Source organism: Geotrypetes seraphini, chromosome 1 (assembly GCF_902459505.1).
Source record: "Geotrypetes seraphini chromosome 1, aGeoSer1.1, whole genome shotgun sequence".
Taxonomy (NCBI): Eukaryota; Metazoa; Chordata; class Amphibia; order Gymnophiona; family Dermophiidae; genus Geotrypetes; species Geotrypetes seraphini.
This window is the reverse complement of record NC_047084.1, coordinates 382,645,208-382,660,536: the sequence shown is the minus strand read 5'-3', so window position 1 is coordinate 382,660,536 and position 15,329 is coordinate 382,645,208. Positions and strand designations below refer to the sequence as shown.

Below are 15,329 nucleotides of genomic sequence, written 5' to 3'. Positions count from 1 at the left end.
AAACTGGTAATAAAGGTGCAGCAGTGCGCTCCATAAAGGGCAACCTCGAGATGAGTATTCCCATGAAAGGAGGCACGCTTCGAAGGTCTCGTAGAGGCGGGCACGACTGCACTCGATGCCTGGAATGCCTGAGACTCAGCCGGTGGCATTACCGAGGTAACGCAGCTAGAAGAACAGAAAGAAAGAAAGAAGACTTACCGGGGATCGAAGCTACTCAGTCCGATTCCAACGAAGGAAAAATGGTCCTGGCCATCCTGCTCACACGAGGTGAGCCCAGAGAGAGGCCAGGGAAGAAGAAAATACAGCTGCAGCCAAATGAGGCCTAGCCGCATGGCTGAGGCCCAAGAAGGGCCTGCCGGTGGAACCAGCAGAAACACAATAAAAAGTCCTTTTTTTTTTTTGAAACAAAGAAATATACGATCAATCAACAAACGCACAGCGACTCCCTAACAAAATAAAGAAGCCGCGGTGCTAGAAAGGCACTTATAAGAACGCAGAGAAGAGAGACAGGGCTTTCTGGCTCCGAGGAAAACTAAGAACTGAAGACCATGAGGAGGGGATGCGCCTTCTAGTGGATCAGGAAGGCACACACATGCGTGGTGCAGCACTAGCAAACTTGAAATCTTCAATCAAGTTTGCTTGAAAAGCTGTCCGCATCGGGGCTCCGTGGATGACGTCACCCACATGTGAGAATATGCTGCCTGCTTGTCCTGGGATAAAGGTGTTTTATCTCAACCCGTGAACTAGGTCTTGCAGAAAACCACACGCTTTTTTCCTCTGCTCTTCCCACTTAGCTGAGAAACAGAGCCCCCCCCACAGTTGAAGCCAAAAGCAAACGAGTATCAATGGAACAAAGCATACACACAAAGGGGGCATGGGAAACTTCCCCACCACACAACAGCAATCTGTTACGCTCTGCAATATATAAGAGAACAATTATTAAACAGGCAATATGAAAAACAGGCAAGAAAATGGAAGCAACATGGAACCAATTTGCTGCGTGCAACAAGCACTAGCTTGAACAAAGCCAGCAGTAAAGATGCAAACTCACATATACAGAATGATGCCCCACAGGACCCTTCTGCTGGTTGGAAGATACTCAGGCCAGAAAGGAGAAACATTCGAGGCAGAAATAATGCAGGTGATATAGAGAAAGACAGAGGTAAGGCTATATGGACTTCATTGGGGATTACCAAAAGGTAAGAACCTAATCTTCCATTCTGTTAAATCCCCTCTGGAGTCAATACGATAGGCAACATACCAAAGCAATGGAAACATCTAGGGTGGGACAGAAGAGCCTGCCTGCAATACTGAGGCTCCAAAAGTGATGTTGGACCAAGCCTCCACACCCACACTTTAAAACATTGTAAAGGTATAAAGAGAAAAACAAATGGCCGCTCTACAAATTTTGGCCAGATGAATCGCTCTAGACTCTGCCCACAAAGCTGCAATACCTCTTGTCAGTGAGTTTTGAGAGAAACTGGCGGCTGCTTGCCACAGGCAATGTAAGTAGACAAAATGGCAATGCAGATCCATCAGGAAAAATAGAGGCCTCGCCAGCCTACCTCATCTGATCTGGCTAGTCAGGACAAACAAATGGTTAGAAAGATGAAAATCACTGGGCCTATCTAAGTAGTGGAGTAAGACTCTTCGCACATTTAGTCATCTCAGAAACTGATCCTTCCGCTCTGACCCCATGGTACAAAAAGCAGGACGATGAACTTCCTGGTTGACATGAAAATCCAAAACCACTTTTGGAAGAAAGGAAGGAACAATGCAGAGGGAAATCCCCACCTCCATGATCCAGAGAAAGGGCTCTTTGCAAGAGAGAGCCTGTAACTCTGAAATAATAATAATACCGGTTTAATACACCTTGCTGAGATGCTGAGACAATCGCCACATGGAAAACTGAGGTCCAGAAAGGATGCATCTTTTGAGTGGCTCAAAAGGTGCTTCCGCGAGCCCTTTCAGTACAACATTAAGATTCTAAGTAGGAAAGAGCTTTTCAGGGGTGGTCCCAAGTGAAGCATCCCCATGAGAAATCTAGTCACATCTGGATGAGATGTAAGTGAACTGGAACCGCTGTGCACTCTCAAACAGGAAAGGCCTGCTACCTGTGCTTTGAGGGACAGGACCTGGAGGAAAGCTAGTACCACAGGAATGGGAGCAAATGACGGGTCCACCTGGTCTTTGGTATACCATTACTGGAAAGCCTTCCAAGCATTGGCATAAGCCGCCAAGGTAGGTTTCTTGGACCTCAAAAGAGTGGCAACGACTATGTCACAATATCTCTTCTGAATCAAGGCCTTGTGCTCAAGAGCCATACTGTAAGATCAAAGCACTGGGGGTTCTCCAATGAGAATTGGTCCCTGAGTGAGTAGGTCGCAATGAAGAGGGAGCTTGAGTTTTTTTGTCCCCTGATGATGGACTAGATCCACACACCATTGATGGCGAGGGCAGTCCAGAGATGACTCGGCCCACTAAGGACCGAGTTGGAAAGACAAAGGAGTTCCTGAGTTGGCCAAGGCTAAACCAAAGTGTCTTGCCCTAAGCTTACTGGCTCTGTTCTTCGATTGAAGAATTGCTTGACTTTCAAGTTCTTGGCTGAAGCCATCAAGTCCAATGCTGGCCTGAATCAACACCTCACAATGAGATGAAATGCTCTCCCAGGTCCAGGCCTTGATGACTGAGAAAGTCTGCTTGCACATTTTCCACTCGTCATGTGCACTGAAATAATATCTGAGCTCTGCCCACCAAAATAACATCTGAGCTTCCTGATTCTAGTGAGCAGTCCTGGTGGCTCCCTGTCGATTCACATACACCACCATAGCATTGTCGGAAAACACTCTTATGCTTTTCCTTCCAGGGTGTTTTGAAGAGCTTGCAAAGCCAAGCGTATAGCTCGAAGCTCTCAATGGTTTTATTGACCAACCCTTTTAATGGCGCATCCATTGGCCCTGGATGGAGTAGTTCCTGCAATGAACACCCCAGCCTAAAAGACTGGAGTCGGTCATGAGAGATCCATTTTGTGACTCAAAGAGGCATGCCCTGCATTAGAGTTTCTCCCTGAATACACCAGCGCAGGATGAACCATGCTGGCTCCATCCAGGGAAGGAGCCTCTGAAGGGGATGATGCTGAGGGGACCACTGAGACAGGAGGGACTCCTCCAGGGGACCACCTGTATTGAGGCCACCATGAACCCCAAGACTTGAAGGTAATGCTAAGCAGTAGGGTTTGGGAGTGCTAAAAGATCCATTATCTGTTTCTGGAGCTTCTATTTGCGTGTCCTCAAAGCTTCATAGAACTTTAACATGACAGTACACTTTAGCACTGTTCGTACCGGACTCCATGGATAATGTTTCCCACTCTTCTTTCATCCCCTAGGTTTAGCTTTTCTCTTTCACTTTCCTTCTCTCTCTTCCTCCTTGCAGGTCATGTACCTCTCTCCCTTCCCTCTAGCTCTCTTCCCATGGGTCCAACACTTCTATCCCCTCCCTTCAGCACCCTTTTCCCTTCCCTCCAGCTCGACTCCTCCCAACTCCCTCCCCTTTTTGTGGATGTAGCAGTAGTCCCCCCCCAGCGAGTCCAGCAGCATCACCTCCCTCCCTCTAATTAGTCCAACAGCCCCCCGACCCTTGCTCCCTCTTTCCCGAGAGTGGACAGTAAAAAAAAAATTTTTTAAAAAATGCAAGTGCAACTCCTGGGTTGGACCCTTCGCGCCTCCTGGGGCGAGCATACCAGCCTGTTGGTACAGAAGCTTCCTGTACGCGTGACGCAGGGCTGCTCAAACCGGAACCTTCTTGCTGCTGAGTCCCGCCTTCCGATATAACTTCCGGCTGCAAGTTACCCTTTCTGAAGGGGTGGAATTTGGAATGGAAGTCCCAGGGTCAGGTTGGAACAAATGATCCATGAAAGAAGAGTGACTCAAATCTGGAGGAATAAGTTTGACATCCGCTAGGTTCTCAGTCATCCTGAAGAGTAAAGAAGACAACCTAGAAGATCCATCCAACTAAAGGCTGGTAGCCAACCAACCATGGATATCTAAACTAATAGACAAACTAGTCTACCAACAAATATCAGACTTCCTAGAAAACTCATCAAAACTAGACCAGGCCCAATCAGGATTCAGAACACACCTGAGTACAGAAACCGAGATAGCAGCAGTACAGGACTCGGTCCTCAAAACACCACGCAAAAGGAGAAGACGTGCTGCTGAACCTCTCAGCGGCCTTCGACCTAATCCAACACACACTGCTAAAGTCAAGATGCATAGAATTGAGCCTTAAGGGTAAAGTCATAGTTTACCTGCAAACGAACATAATAGCCTTACTGGGTCAGACCAATGGTCCATCAAGCCCAGTAGCCCGTTCTCACAGTGGCTAATCCAGGTCACTTGTACCTGGCCAAAACCCAAGAAGTAACAATATTCCATGCTACCGATACAGGGCAAGCAGTGGCTTCCCCCATGTCTTTCTCAATAACAGACTATGGACTTTTCCTCCAGTATTTCATCCATGTGCTCTCATTAAAAGACCTGAACCATAACTCTGATATGTGCTCTTTGATTTTATTTTTAATTGTAATCTGTCTGGTTAAAGGGTTTGCAGCCTGATATCTATTCTCTAAATTTTTAATTACTTATTTAAACTGTGCTAACTATATCTGTATTGTGGTGTACTGCTCTGTTTTCAATCCTAGACCTCTTCTTCCTCAAAAAAACCAACAACAAAAAAAAGCTCTCTCTTCCTTTCTGGCTAACTTTTATACAAGAGGAGATAGCCTTTTAAAACTGACTCTAGCCTTTCCAAACTGAATCTAGTATTTTGTGCTGCTAATTTTTCTAAAACTTTCCTAACTTGGTTTCTTGAACTGTAGACTGTAAGGTTTTATTTTCCATTGCCAAAGCTTGGATAGGTTAGCAGATTAAAATCTTGCAGCTGGTTTATTAGGCAAGAACGTGATATATATACACTTTTTGCTAGCCTTCTCCCCCCCCCCCACTTCTTGTCTGGAGGCAGGCTCTATTACAAACAGTTATACAAAAATGTTTTAATAGAAAATTACATTGGAGATAGGTTTCATAGCTAACACAGCTCACAGAGCTCTGTTGTTTATACTACCTATATACCAGTGGTCTCAAACTCAAACCCTTTGCAGGGCCACATTTTGGATTTGTAGGTACTTGGAGGGCCTCAGAAAAAAATAGTTAATGTCTTATTAAAGAAATGACAATTTTGCGTGAGGTAAAACTCTTTATAGTTTATAAATCTTTCCTTTTGGCTAAGTCAATAATAATAAGAGACGTATGATCAAGAAACTGTTTATTTTACTTTTGTGATTATGATAAACATACCGAAGGCCTCAAAATAGTACCTGGCGGGCCATGAGTTTGAGACCACTGCTATATACCTAATTCTCATCCTTGGTTCTCTGCTGCATTAAGGACTAATTGCCCCACCCACCCCTGGTTTGTTACTGATAAGTATTGTTGTCTATATATCAGTCATATCCCATACCAACCAATCTAGATGATTTTTATTCAGTGCAATCATGTGGTGCTTTAGTTCCAAGGCGCACCGTCTGGAGACTTAGGGCTTGCCTCATCTGTCTTCAGCTTTCTAATATTAAGGAGCAGCTTGGTGATCTTAAGCAGGAATTGGATGCAATCAAAGCAGCTTCCATCACTCCACAGAATCATACCAATTTACCACCACTGCCTCAAAGAGTAATGCAATCAATGAATAAATGGATCACAGTAGGGTCAGATAGACTGCAACATGTAACACAGAAACATCCACCCTCACAGCTGCACCTGAAGAATTCTTTTGTTTCATTACAGCACTGCAGTGCTCAAGAAAGAACTGAAAGCACCCACAAAGGAAGAGTAAGAAAGCTCAATCTAATAAATTATTTCTTTTAGGGGATCCCATCATCAGAGGCATTAATATTGGAACACAAGTCAAGGAGCCTAAAATAGTGAAGTGTCTCCCAGGATCCTCAGCTACCAGCTACCCAACAAATACTGTCTATAATTAGGGAAGAAACTAAGAATTCTAAAGCTGATGTCATCATCCATTTGGTAACAAATGACCTGGCTAACAACTCCCCACTTGCAGAGCAGAAAGCCTTTCGGGAGCTAGGGGAGGGTTTAAAACCTTTTGTAAAGACTGTAGCTTTTTTACTGCCTACATATGGAAAGGGAGAGGAAACAGTTAAAAACACAGAGTTCTTCAAAAGATGGCTCAAAGCCTGGTGTCATCAAGAAAGCTTTAGGTACATAGGAGGATGGGGAAATACATGGAAGGACAAGAAACTATATTGTGCTGATGGGCTACAACTTACTACAGCAGGTAAAAGAATCCTTGCTGAAAAATTTAGACAATATGTTTCTAGGCGTTTAAACTAGAAGGTGGGGGTGGTGTGTGTATGAAGGACAATTATGAAGGCTACCCCCAGGAAGACAAGATGTGATGGTAGTAAAGATATGCAACATAAACAATATTAGCAACTCACTTCTTAGCAATGCAACAGGAAGCGAAACAAAACAAAATCTATACAAAAAAGGAGATTACCACTGAAAAATAGCCGGAAAGCAAGGACCACAGTCTAAGTAACAAAGTTCATGATCTACAAGCCCTAATGTTTGAGGCATACCTGGATATTGCTGCTATCACAGAGACATGGTTCAGTGAATTCAATGGATGGGATGCAAACATACTGGCGCTATCTCGAGAGACAACACAAAGGAGGCTGCCGCCGCAGTCTTGATACCTGAAAAAGCTACCTTCAAAAAGCCTTTTCAAGATAATGAGCATACTATGATCTAGGAGTCAATAAGCAGTACAACCCTGGTCTTGCGCTGGATGATCTATGCCATGGCGGAATCCACCTTTGGCTGTGGCAGTGGAGAAAATGTAGTCATAGCTTTAGAGTTGGAAAGAGCTTTCTGGAATTCCACTGGCCCATCACCAGACCAAAAAGCTGTGGGTGGGACGGAAAAAAGGAGGCCAGCACATTAAAATGGTCCATGACTGAACACAGACATAGAAGGCTGAAAGGCCAATTTAAGCCATTTCAGGGCATCAGTATGAAATAGTGGATAGACACAGACCTAAAAAAAAATCTATGGATGGTGGGGTTCTCACCCAAATCCAGACACACTGAGGTATTGCGCTGACAAGTCCCTGCAGTAGCATCCAAAAGACAGACATAATATCCATGCAACATCTAATGCAATTGAGATCAGTCGTAGCCGGAGGAGAGGGCTCCCGCACAGGGACCTCCGGCACGTGACCAGCATGGAAGAAAGCGACACGCCCGCCGGCTGCGTCAAATGAGCCAGGTCCAAAAAGCATGCTCTCCAAAAGAGCTGAAGGAAATCTGAGGAACTTGCATATCCCGTGGTCACTGCCGAGTCCAGCTGAGGCACACACGCCATGCCAAAAGAATCCTCAGACTTGGAACGCAGGCATTTGGCGCCAGTGTTCAGAACGGCCAGTGGGTGAGACTTTTAGCCCAAAACATAGACCCAGGCTGGCTCCTCAGCCCTGAAGGGCCCAGAGGAGGCAAAGCCCTTAGCTCCTGCCCCTCCCCCCAGCATGCTGTGGCACGCAAACACTGTTCTGGCGCCAATTTAGAGCAATTGATACATGAAGTCGACAGATTAGGGGTTGAGGAGTTCATCCCAATCAAGGAGTTTTGAGGCAGAAATCAAGCTTTGAAGAAAAAAAAAAAAAAAAAAAAAGATAATTGAAAATCCAAGATGGTTGCTGCCAGTGAATTTGAGGCAAAAATAAAGAAAATATGAAAAGAAAAACCCCAGCGATTTGGGATGGGAAAGAACTTGAATCCTACCCTCAGAAACTCTGAAAAATGAATTTTAAAGAGTTTCACAGACCACCCCTGCAACTCCCATAGGAAATAATGGCCTGCTTGCCATCTCCGTTACACTGCAACTGAATGAAGGAAAAGGATTTTCTGCCCCAGAAACTGCTCCAAATTACCAAACTTGAAGATTTTTGGACTGCCAGTTGAACGGACACTGACTGTAACTTCTGCCCACACAGACTCTCCATGCGTCCAGCGTCGGGAAACGTAGCCTGTGCCCTGAAACCCGGAGTGATATTTCACTCAGGACACATATAGCCTGTGCTTAAACCCCCGACAGGGTCAGAGGGCAAGCAAACTCCTAGGGGAAAGTACACCGAGTCTGAGAAAGGTGCTCCACAGATCTACCAAAGTTTCTCTGTAAAGCAGCAGTCCAGCTCTGCGGGACTGCATCCTTTCCTTCAGTAGAGGACACTGCACAGGGTCTCACGGCACTGAAGCCACAGGAAAAAGCAAACTTTAAGCGAAAAAAATAAGAAAAAGATGCAAAGCAGATCAAAAGACTTCTGAACAGATTGCTTGCAGAAATTGAAAACTGTAAGGGGTTCTAACTCACTCTTTAAGGTAGGAAGAGCACATGCTCACAAAAGCGTTTGGATTTCTGCAACTCCTGGATTGCGGGAAGGGACTTAACACCTAGAGTATGGAATCTGGAAGGGACATAACAGAATGCAGTTTCTGTCGAGTGAAATTTTCTAAAACCAGATTGGGAGGAATGTAGCTTAAAACTAAAACACTAATCATTCCACAACTTTAGACATAAATGGCAAATTAGTAATAGGATAGAAACTGGATGCCTGTGTCAAGTCTAAGGAATGATTTTTGATGATTGGAAAACTGCTATTGTTTATCCTATCTGTAAGAACAAAACCATTTGACAGACTATCGACAACCATACTCAATACTAAAGAATCCAGGAAAATGGTATTGGGTCCAAAACCAAGCTGTTTTCTTCATAGTGCTAATTGTCTTCTCTAAAATAGTAAAGAAGGCAAGTTAAATTTTGACCAAGTATTAGAAGTCCCAATCAAAGATTAATTAAACAAAGATAAAGTACTTTCAGCTGAACAAGTTGGGGGCGGTCTAACTGGAAAGGAATGATGCGAACAAGATATTTTGGAAACAAATTATCAGCCAAATGTTGAGCAGTCAATGTAGAATTATTAGCAGACTAGTCTTATAGCCCGTTACATTAACGGGTGCTAGAATATATATGTGTGTGTCTGTCTTTATATTTTTTTTCTCTCTCCTTAGCCGCTTTCTGTATTTCTGTCTTTCTTTCTTTCTTTTCCTTGGCTGTCCACTACCACCCCTTGCCTGCTCCCCCTGTCCATTCTCCCTTCCTTTTACCTCCCCTGTGTCCTCCACCACCCCATCACTGCTCAACTTATCCAGCAGCAGCCCTTCTCCCTTTGTTTTACCTCCCCCTGTCCATCATCACCTCCTTCCTGCTCCCCCTGTCCAGCAGTAGGCCTGCCTTCATTTTTCTGACCCCCCCTGTCCATCAGCACCTCTTCCCCTGTCCATCAACCCCTTTTTCCTGCCCCCCCTGCCCAGCAGTACGCCTCCCTTCCTTTTTCTGCCCCTCCATTTCCGTGTGCTGCAGCATTTTCCTCCCACCCCACTTCCCTGTGCAGTATTTTCCTCCCCTCATACCTTCCTCCTTAACTCCATCAACTTCATCAGGCAGCAGCAGCAGCAGCATTTATAATTAATTGCTGTTGCCGGCTTCAGGTCTTCCTCTCTGGCGGGTCCTGTCTTCATGAAAACATAAAGTAGGCAGGACCCGCCAGAGAGGAAGGCCTGAAGCAGGCAACAGCAGCGAATTTTAAACGCTGCTTCTGCCTGAAGAAGCCAGGCCTTAACCACAAAGCTGGGGGGGAGGGTTTTAAAAGGTACAGCGGTGGTGGTGCCTGTTTGAAAAGCCATCATTTAAAAACTTGCCTCTTTTATTTTAAAATGCCGTCTGGGTTCGGCCGCCGCGGCCAGCAGCCGCCGCGGCTGACATCCGCCTCGGGGGGAGGGAGAGAGAGAGCTTCGCGCACATGCGCACTCCTTTTATGTTTAAGTTTTTTTATTGAATTTTTTTTCCATTTAACAACAAGTGTCATAAATTTTCATACAATTATCTTAACAATACACTTGATATTTTTATAATATATTTTATATATAACATTTCTTGTCTTATTTTTCTTATGGTTTTATATATCATATAATTGTAATTATTTTTCTTATAAAGTTATACAATATATATATTGTAATGATTTTATCAATTATTAATTAAATATGAACCTTTTCCCCCTCCCTTTATTACGTTATTTTCATGTAAGAATATCATCTATTATAATATTTTATTTATAATATATGATAAAGAGAATAATTCCCTCCCCTTAACCCCTCCCCCCCTCCTTCTTTATACTATTTTCTTATCATGGGAAAATGAAATTCAAATATTGCAATATTCTGTTAATGGTCCCCAAATTTTCTTGAACTTATTCATATATCCTTTTTGTGTTGCAAATGCATGTTCCATCTTATATATATGGCAAACTGAGTTCCACCAGAAATTATAGTTCAATCTGTCCCAATTTTTCCAATTACATGTAATTTGCTGTATTGCTATTCCAGTCATTATAAATAAAAGTTTGTTGTTATTTGATGAGATTTGACTATGGGCTCTCATTGTAGTACCAAATAGAATTGTATCATATGTCAAGGCTACTGGATTTTCTAACATCCTATTTATTTGGGGCCAAATTGATTTCCAAAATGTTAATATGAATGGACAATAGAATAAAAGATGATCTAATGTCCCTGCTTCTAGATGACAATGCCAGCATCTATTAGACTTAGAGCTATCAATTCTATGTAAACGTGTAGGGGTCCATAGAGCTCTATGTAAAATAAAAAACCAAGTTTGTCTCATAGATGCTGACATTGTACATCTTATCCTCCAAGACCAAAGTCGTGGCCATTGAGATGCATTAATTTGATGCTTAATCTCAATGCTCCAAATATCTCTAAGACCATTTTTTTTTTTTAATGTATAAATCCAGATATTAATTTATACCACATTGCGGCCTGGTGTCCCATGGAATCTATCTGAAAACATAAGAATTCCATACTATGATAATTATTAAGATTTTTCCATTCAGAGAACTCTGTCTGAATGGCCTGCTTCAATTGCAACCATCTGAAATATTGTGATTTATTTAAACCAAATTTATTTTGCAATTGTGAAAACTCAAGCAGTTTACCTTTATTTATTACATCTTCTAAAATACGAATTCCAGCCATCATCCAATGTTTCCAGATAATTTTAAAACCGCCAACTTTGATCTTTGGGTTAAGCCATATTGTTTGAGTCGTTGATTTAGTTATTGAAATAGGAGTTAGATTACTTATATATCTTATAGTTTTCCAAGTATCCATTAATATTTTATGATCTTTATATAACCTTGGCATTTGAATACTTATCACATGACTCAGACGTAAAGGAAACATTAATCTCCATTCTAACCAGAACCAATCTGGTATATGTTCAATGGGTTCTGGGAGGATCCAATACATACCATGACGCATAATATAGGCTTGATGGTACCTATAAAAATTTGGAAAATTTACCCCTCCCTCCTCAATTGGTCTTTGTAAAGATACTAGAGCAATTCTGAGGTTTTTTCCAAGCCAAATAAATTTTGTTAATATTTTATCCAATTTTTTGTAAAAAGACCCCTGGAAAAAAATTGGTATCATACCCATTTGATAACAAACTATTGGTAAAATCATCATTTTTACAGTTTGCACTCTCCCCCACCAAGATATGCACAAAGGATTCCATTGCTCACACATGCGCACTCCTACCTGCGGTGCCCTACAGCTCATAGAAAACGGGCGCACGCAGGTGGGACTGCGCATGCGCGGCTTAGTTTTATTATATTAGATGTAACATTAGCTTTAAAAAGCCTATTCCGAGTAGCAGCAGTTAAAGCTACAGCCTCAATACCCTGAGGTTGTGGGTTTAAACCTATGCTGCTCCTTGTGACCCTGGGCAAGTCACTTAATCCCCCTCCCCCCAGGTACATTAGATTTTGAGTCCACCGGGACAGACAGGGAAAAATGCTTGAGTACCTGAATAAATTCATGTAAACCATTCTGAGCTCCCCTGGGGGACTGACGGCAGCCATTCAGGAAGTGGCGCATGCCCACGCAGCAGCGCGCTTGTGCGTCGCTGGCCCCGACATACCGGTAATCAGCAGGCTGCCGTCCAGCGAAGCACCAGCAATCACAATTAGGAAGTGTTGTGGGCCCAGGCATTAGTGCACTTGTGCGCCACTGGCCCTGACATAATCAGCAAGTAGTTGTCCACCGACCACCACAATTTAAAGGTACTGCCGGGGGGGGTATGGAATTTAAAGGTGCCAGTATACAATTTGGTTCAGAATGGTTTTTTTTTGTGTTTTCCTCCTCTAAATCTGGGGTGCATCTTATGGCGAGATGCGTCTTAAGGAGTGAAAAATACGGTATACATAATTGGTGCTCATTAACAGTCAAAAATATTTAGAAACCAAGAATAAATTAAGTACAGTTTAAATATACTTTGCTTTTTTGGTCTTTTTCTTTGTTCACTCCCTCTCACTCTTTCCAGGTACTCCTCCCTTACCTTCCTCCTGGCATTTTCCCTATCCTCATCAAATCCTTCACCTGTCCCACTGGCATTATCCCTCCTTTCCTCTCCCCTTCCCTCTACCTGCTTTCAATACTCTCTCATCTTCCTTATTTATAGCCTCCCCCAATAGTTTTCTCTGGGCCCAGAATGCACCCCATGAGCTAGTATTGAGTCAAGTATCTCCAAGATTTTTTAATTTCTCCAGTCCTGCCTATATGTGGACATGTTTGAGGCTGTTAAATTCTTGCACTTACCAAAATCAAATGTTATTAGTTTCCACAACTGTGAAATATATTTTCAGTATTAATGCTTTATTTTCTCACAATATACTAAACCAACTGGGCTGTTCACATACAGATTCAAAACTGTCCCAACAGTCAAATCTTACTCTCATGTCCGACATGCTATTAAAAAGCTCACTTACTATTTGCAAGGTGCATGTGTTGAGGAGGACAATGGGGAACTCTATGATTTCATGCACATACCCCGAAGGGTTATCTTCTTCACAAGTGGCCTCAAAGTCAATAATGCATATGTAGTCATAGTAGGTGTCTGTACTTGCATCACTAGCCTCTTTCCACAACTTCTGTTGTTTGTAATGGTTCTTCAACCTTTTCTGCAGAACATCCTTCACACCTCTGAGGAAAGTGAAAAAAAAAAAGTCACAAAGTAACAAAAGTAGGGATAGATTAAATAAAAATACAATCATTGAATTGTACTGTATATAACTTAGATGTTTGTTATGTAATTCCTGTATTTAATTTCTCCTATTGTGAACAATAAGGTGTACCCTACTGTGATTGGTGGTATGAATTTGGAAAATAAAATAAGTACATTGGGCTCTTATCACTACAATTAGGGAAGCAACTCCTTTAGGCCAGAATAGGCAGCCCTAGTTAAAAAGCCAGAAAGTGCTCTTCAATTCCGAGATCACATGCTCAAGAACACATAGTTGCTTACCTAAACATGGATTTTTTGGTAAATCAAGACCACTTAGGCACCAAAAGAGTACATGTGATACCCTACTGTTATCCTGCTGTCTACACAGTGTTTCTGGTTTAGGTAAGCAAACAAGATCAGCCACCATATTAGCGGGGACCTTCATACCTGTAAACTGTTCTGAGCTCTTTGGGGAAAACGGGATAGAAAATGAATTAAATAAATATAAATACATGAGGGTTGTCATAATCATGATTTAGCTCTGCAAGCAACTTAAACAAGGGGAAATTAACATCAGAGCCCTTGTAAGATTGGTTGACCAAAATGCACTGTCTCAGACACACTATCAAGAGTAATACAATATGAATAGATGCCTCAGTGCTTGCTTTACATATTCCCTCAATTAAGAAGGAGAGGTACACAACCAGTACAGCAAAGTTACCTGTAGCAGGTTTTCTCTGAGGACAGAAGCTGGGTGACGTCATCTGACAAATGTAAGTGGAAGTTTCTAGCAATGCTGCACTAGGTAGGCATCAGCAGGTACCTTCCTAGCTTACATGCGAGTGCGGGTCCCTCAGTCCTATAACATAGATTAAAGAATACAACGCCAAAGCCAAGAATATTTGGCCTGCTGTCTTCAGAGAACACCTGCTACAGGTAAGTAACTTCACTTTCTCCAAGGACAAACAGACCTTCATATTATTGAAACTGGAATCCCTAGCTACCAGGCTCACCGAAAACATACCTAGGATAATAGGAGCTCAAAATGTTACAGCTTGTAGAACAGGGGTGCCCAAAAGGTTGATTGCGAACGCCAGTAGATCGCAAGGGCCTTTGTGCTCTCCCTGCTTCCCTGAAGCTGCAAAAGCCATGCGCGTGCAGCTACTGCATAAGTGCGGGCCCACAAGCCTCCTCCCCCGATGTCAATTCTGATGTCAGAGAGGAAGTTTCGGGCCAGCCAGACAGTGACTGGACGTCAGGGGAGGCTTGTGGGCCCGGCGCTTGTGCAGTGGCTGCACGCGCCTGGCTTTTGTGGCGTCGGGAAAGCAGAGAGAAATCGCTAGTCGTTGTCGGTGCCTGGGGGCGGGGGCAGGCGGTGGTGGCTTGGGGAGGCAGAAAGAGAGAAAGAAAGACAGAGCTTCATGCTTCCTGGAACTCACAGGCTGCTGTTCCTCCAATGACCAACTAACAGTACTGCCTTCTCATGGCAGAGCCAAAAACTGATAATGCTGATCCTGCACAAGAAACCTTCGCTTAGCTTCAAGCATTTTTTAAAAAAAATTTAAATTTGATTGAATACTGTGAAGTCATAATTTAAAAATATTTTCCAGCATATGTAATGAATGGGTGGTGGGTCTTGCAATAGGGGCTTCAGCCCTTAGCAAGACTGCACAACTCTGAGCATATGTTATCACTTCAATTACAGTATGTATGATTGCATAAATTTTGAAACAGGGATCATTATATTATTTGCTGAAACTTGAGAGACACCTGAAGTTATATTAGATCCAGAAGAGGTCTCCAATCTACTGATGCATTCTTTAGTACAATCAAGTGTACAGAGTATCTGCCTAAGCCCGAAAGGGTGCTTGGCACTGGCTCTGTCGCTCAAATATCCAGGAAGCGCTGAAAGGTAGCCTGGACTATGGTTTTCAGCATTATATCTACTTAATTTCTCTTCTCCTCCCTGTTTCTTACTTAAAAAAAAGCACAAAAAAATAAACCCTTCTCTTTCCTCTGTTAAATCTTATTTCCTCTTCCTCTTCATAGGAATAAGGGTAAGACTTTATTAACTCTAATTAAATCCTAGTGCCTGTGGCTCAGGGTGACTAAAGT

At 43.0% G+C, this 15,329-nt stretch overlaps 1 protein-coding gene across 2 annotated transcripts in view; it reads right to left on the bottom strand.

The window, feature by feature from the left end:
- The window catches only part of ERI1 (exoribonuclease 1), a 91,481-nt gene that overhangs the window by 53,181 nt on the left and 22,971 nt on the right, over positions 1 to 15,329 (bottom strand). For both annotated transcript variants that reach the window (XM_033916108.1, XM_033916118.1), the window contains exon 3: positions 12,979 to 13,192. In XM_033916108.1, the coding sequence (XP_033771999.1) occupies positions 12,979 to 13,192 (214 nt within the window). The remainder of the gene's footprint in view (positions 1 to 12,978; positions 13,193 to 15,329) is intronic.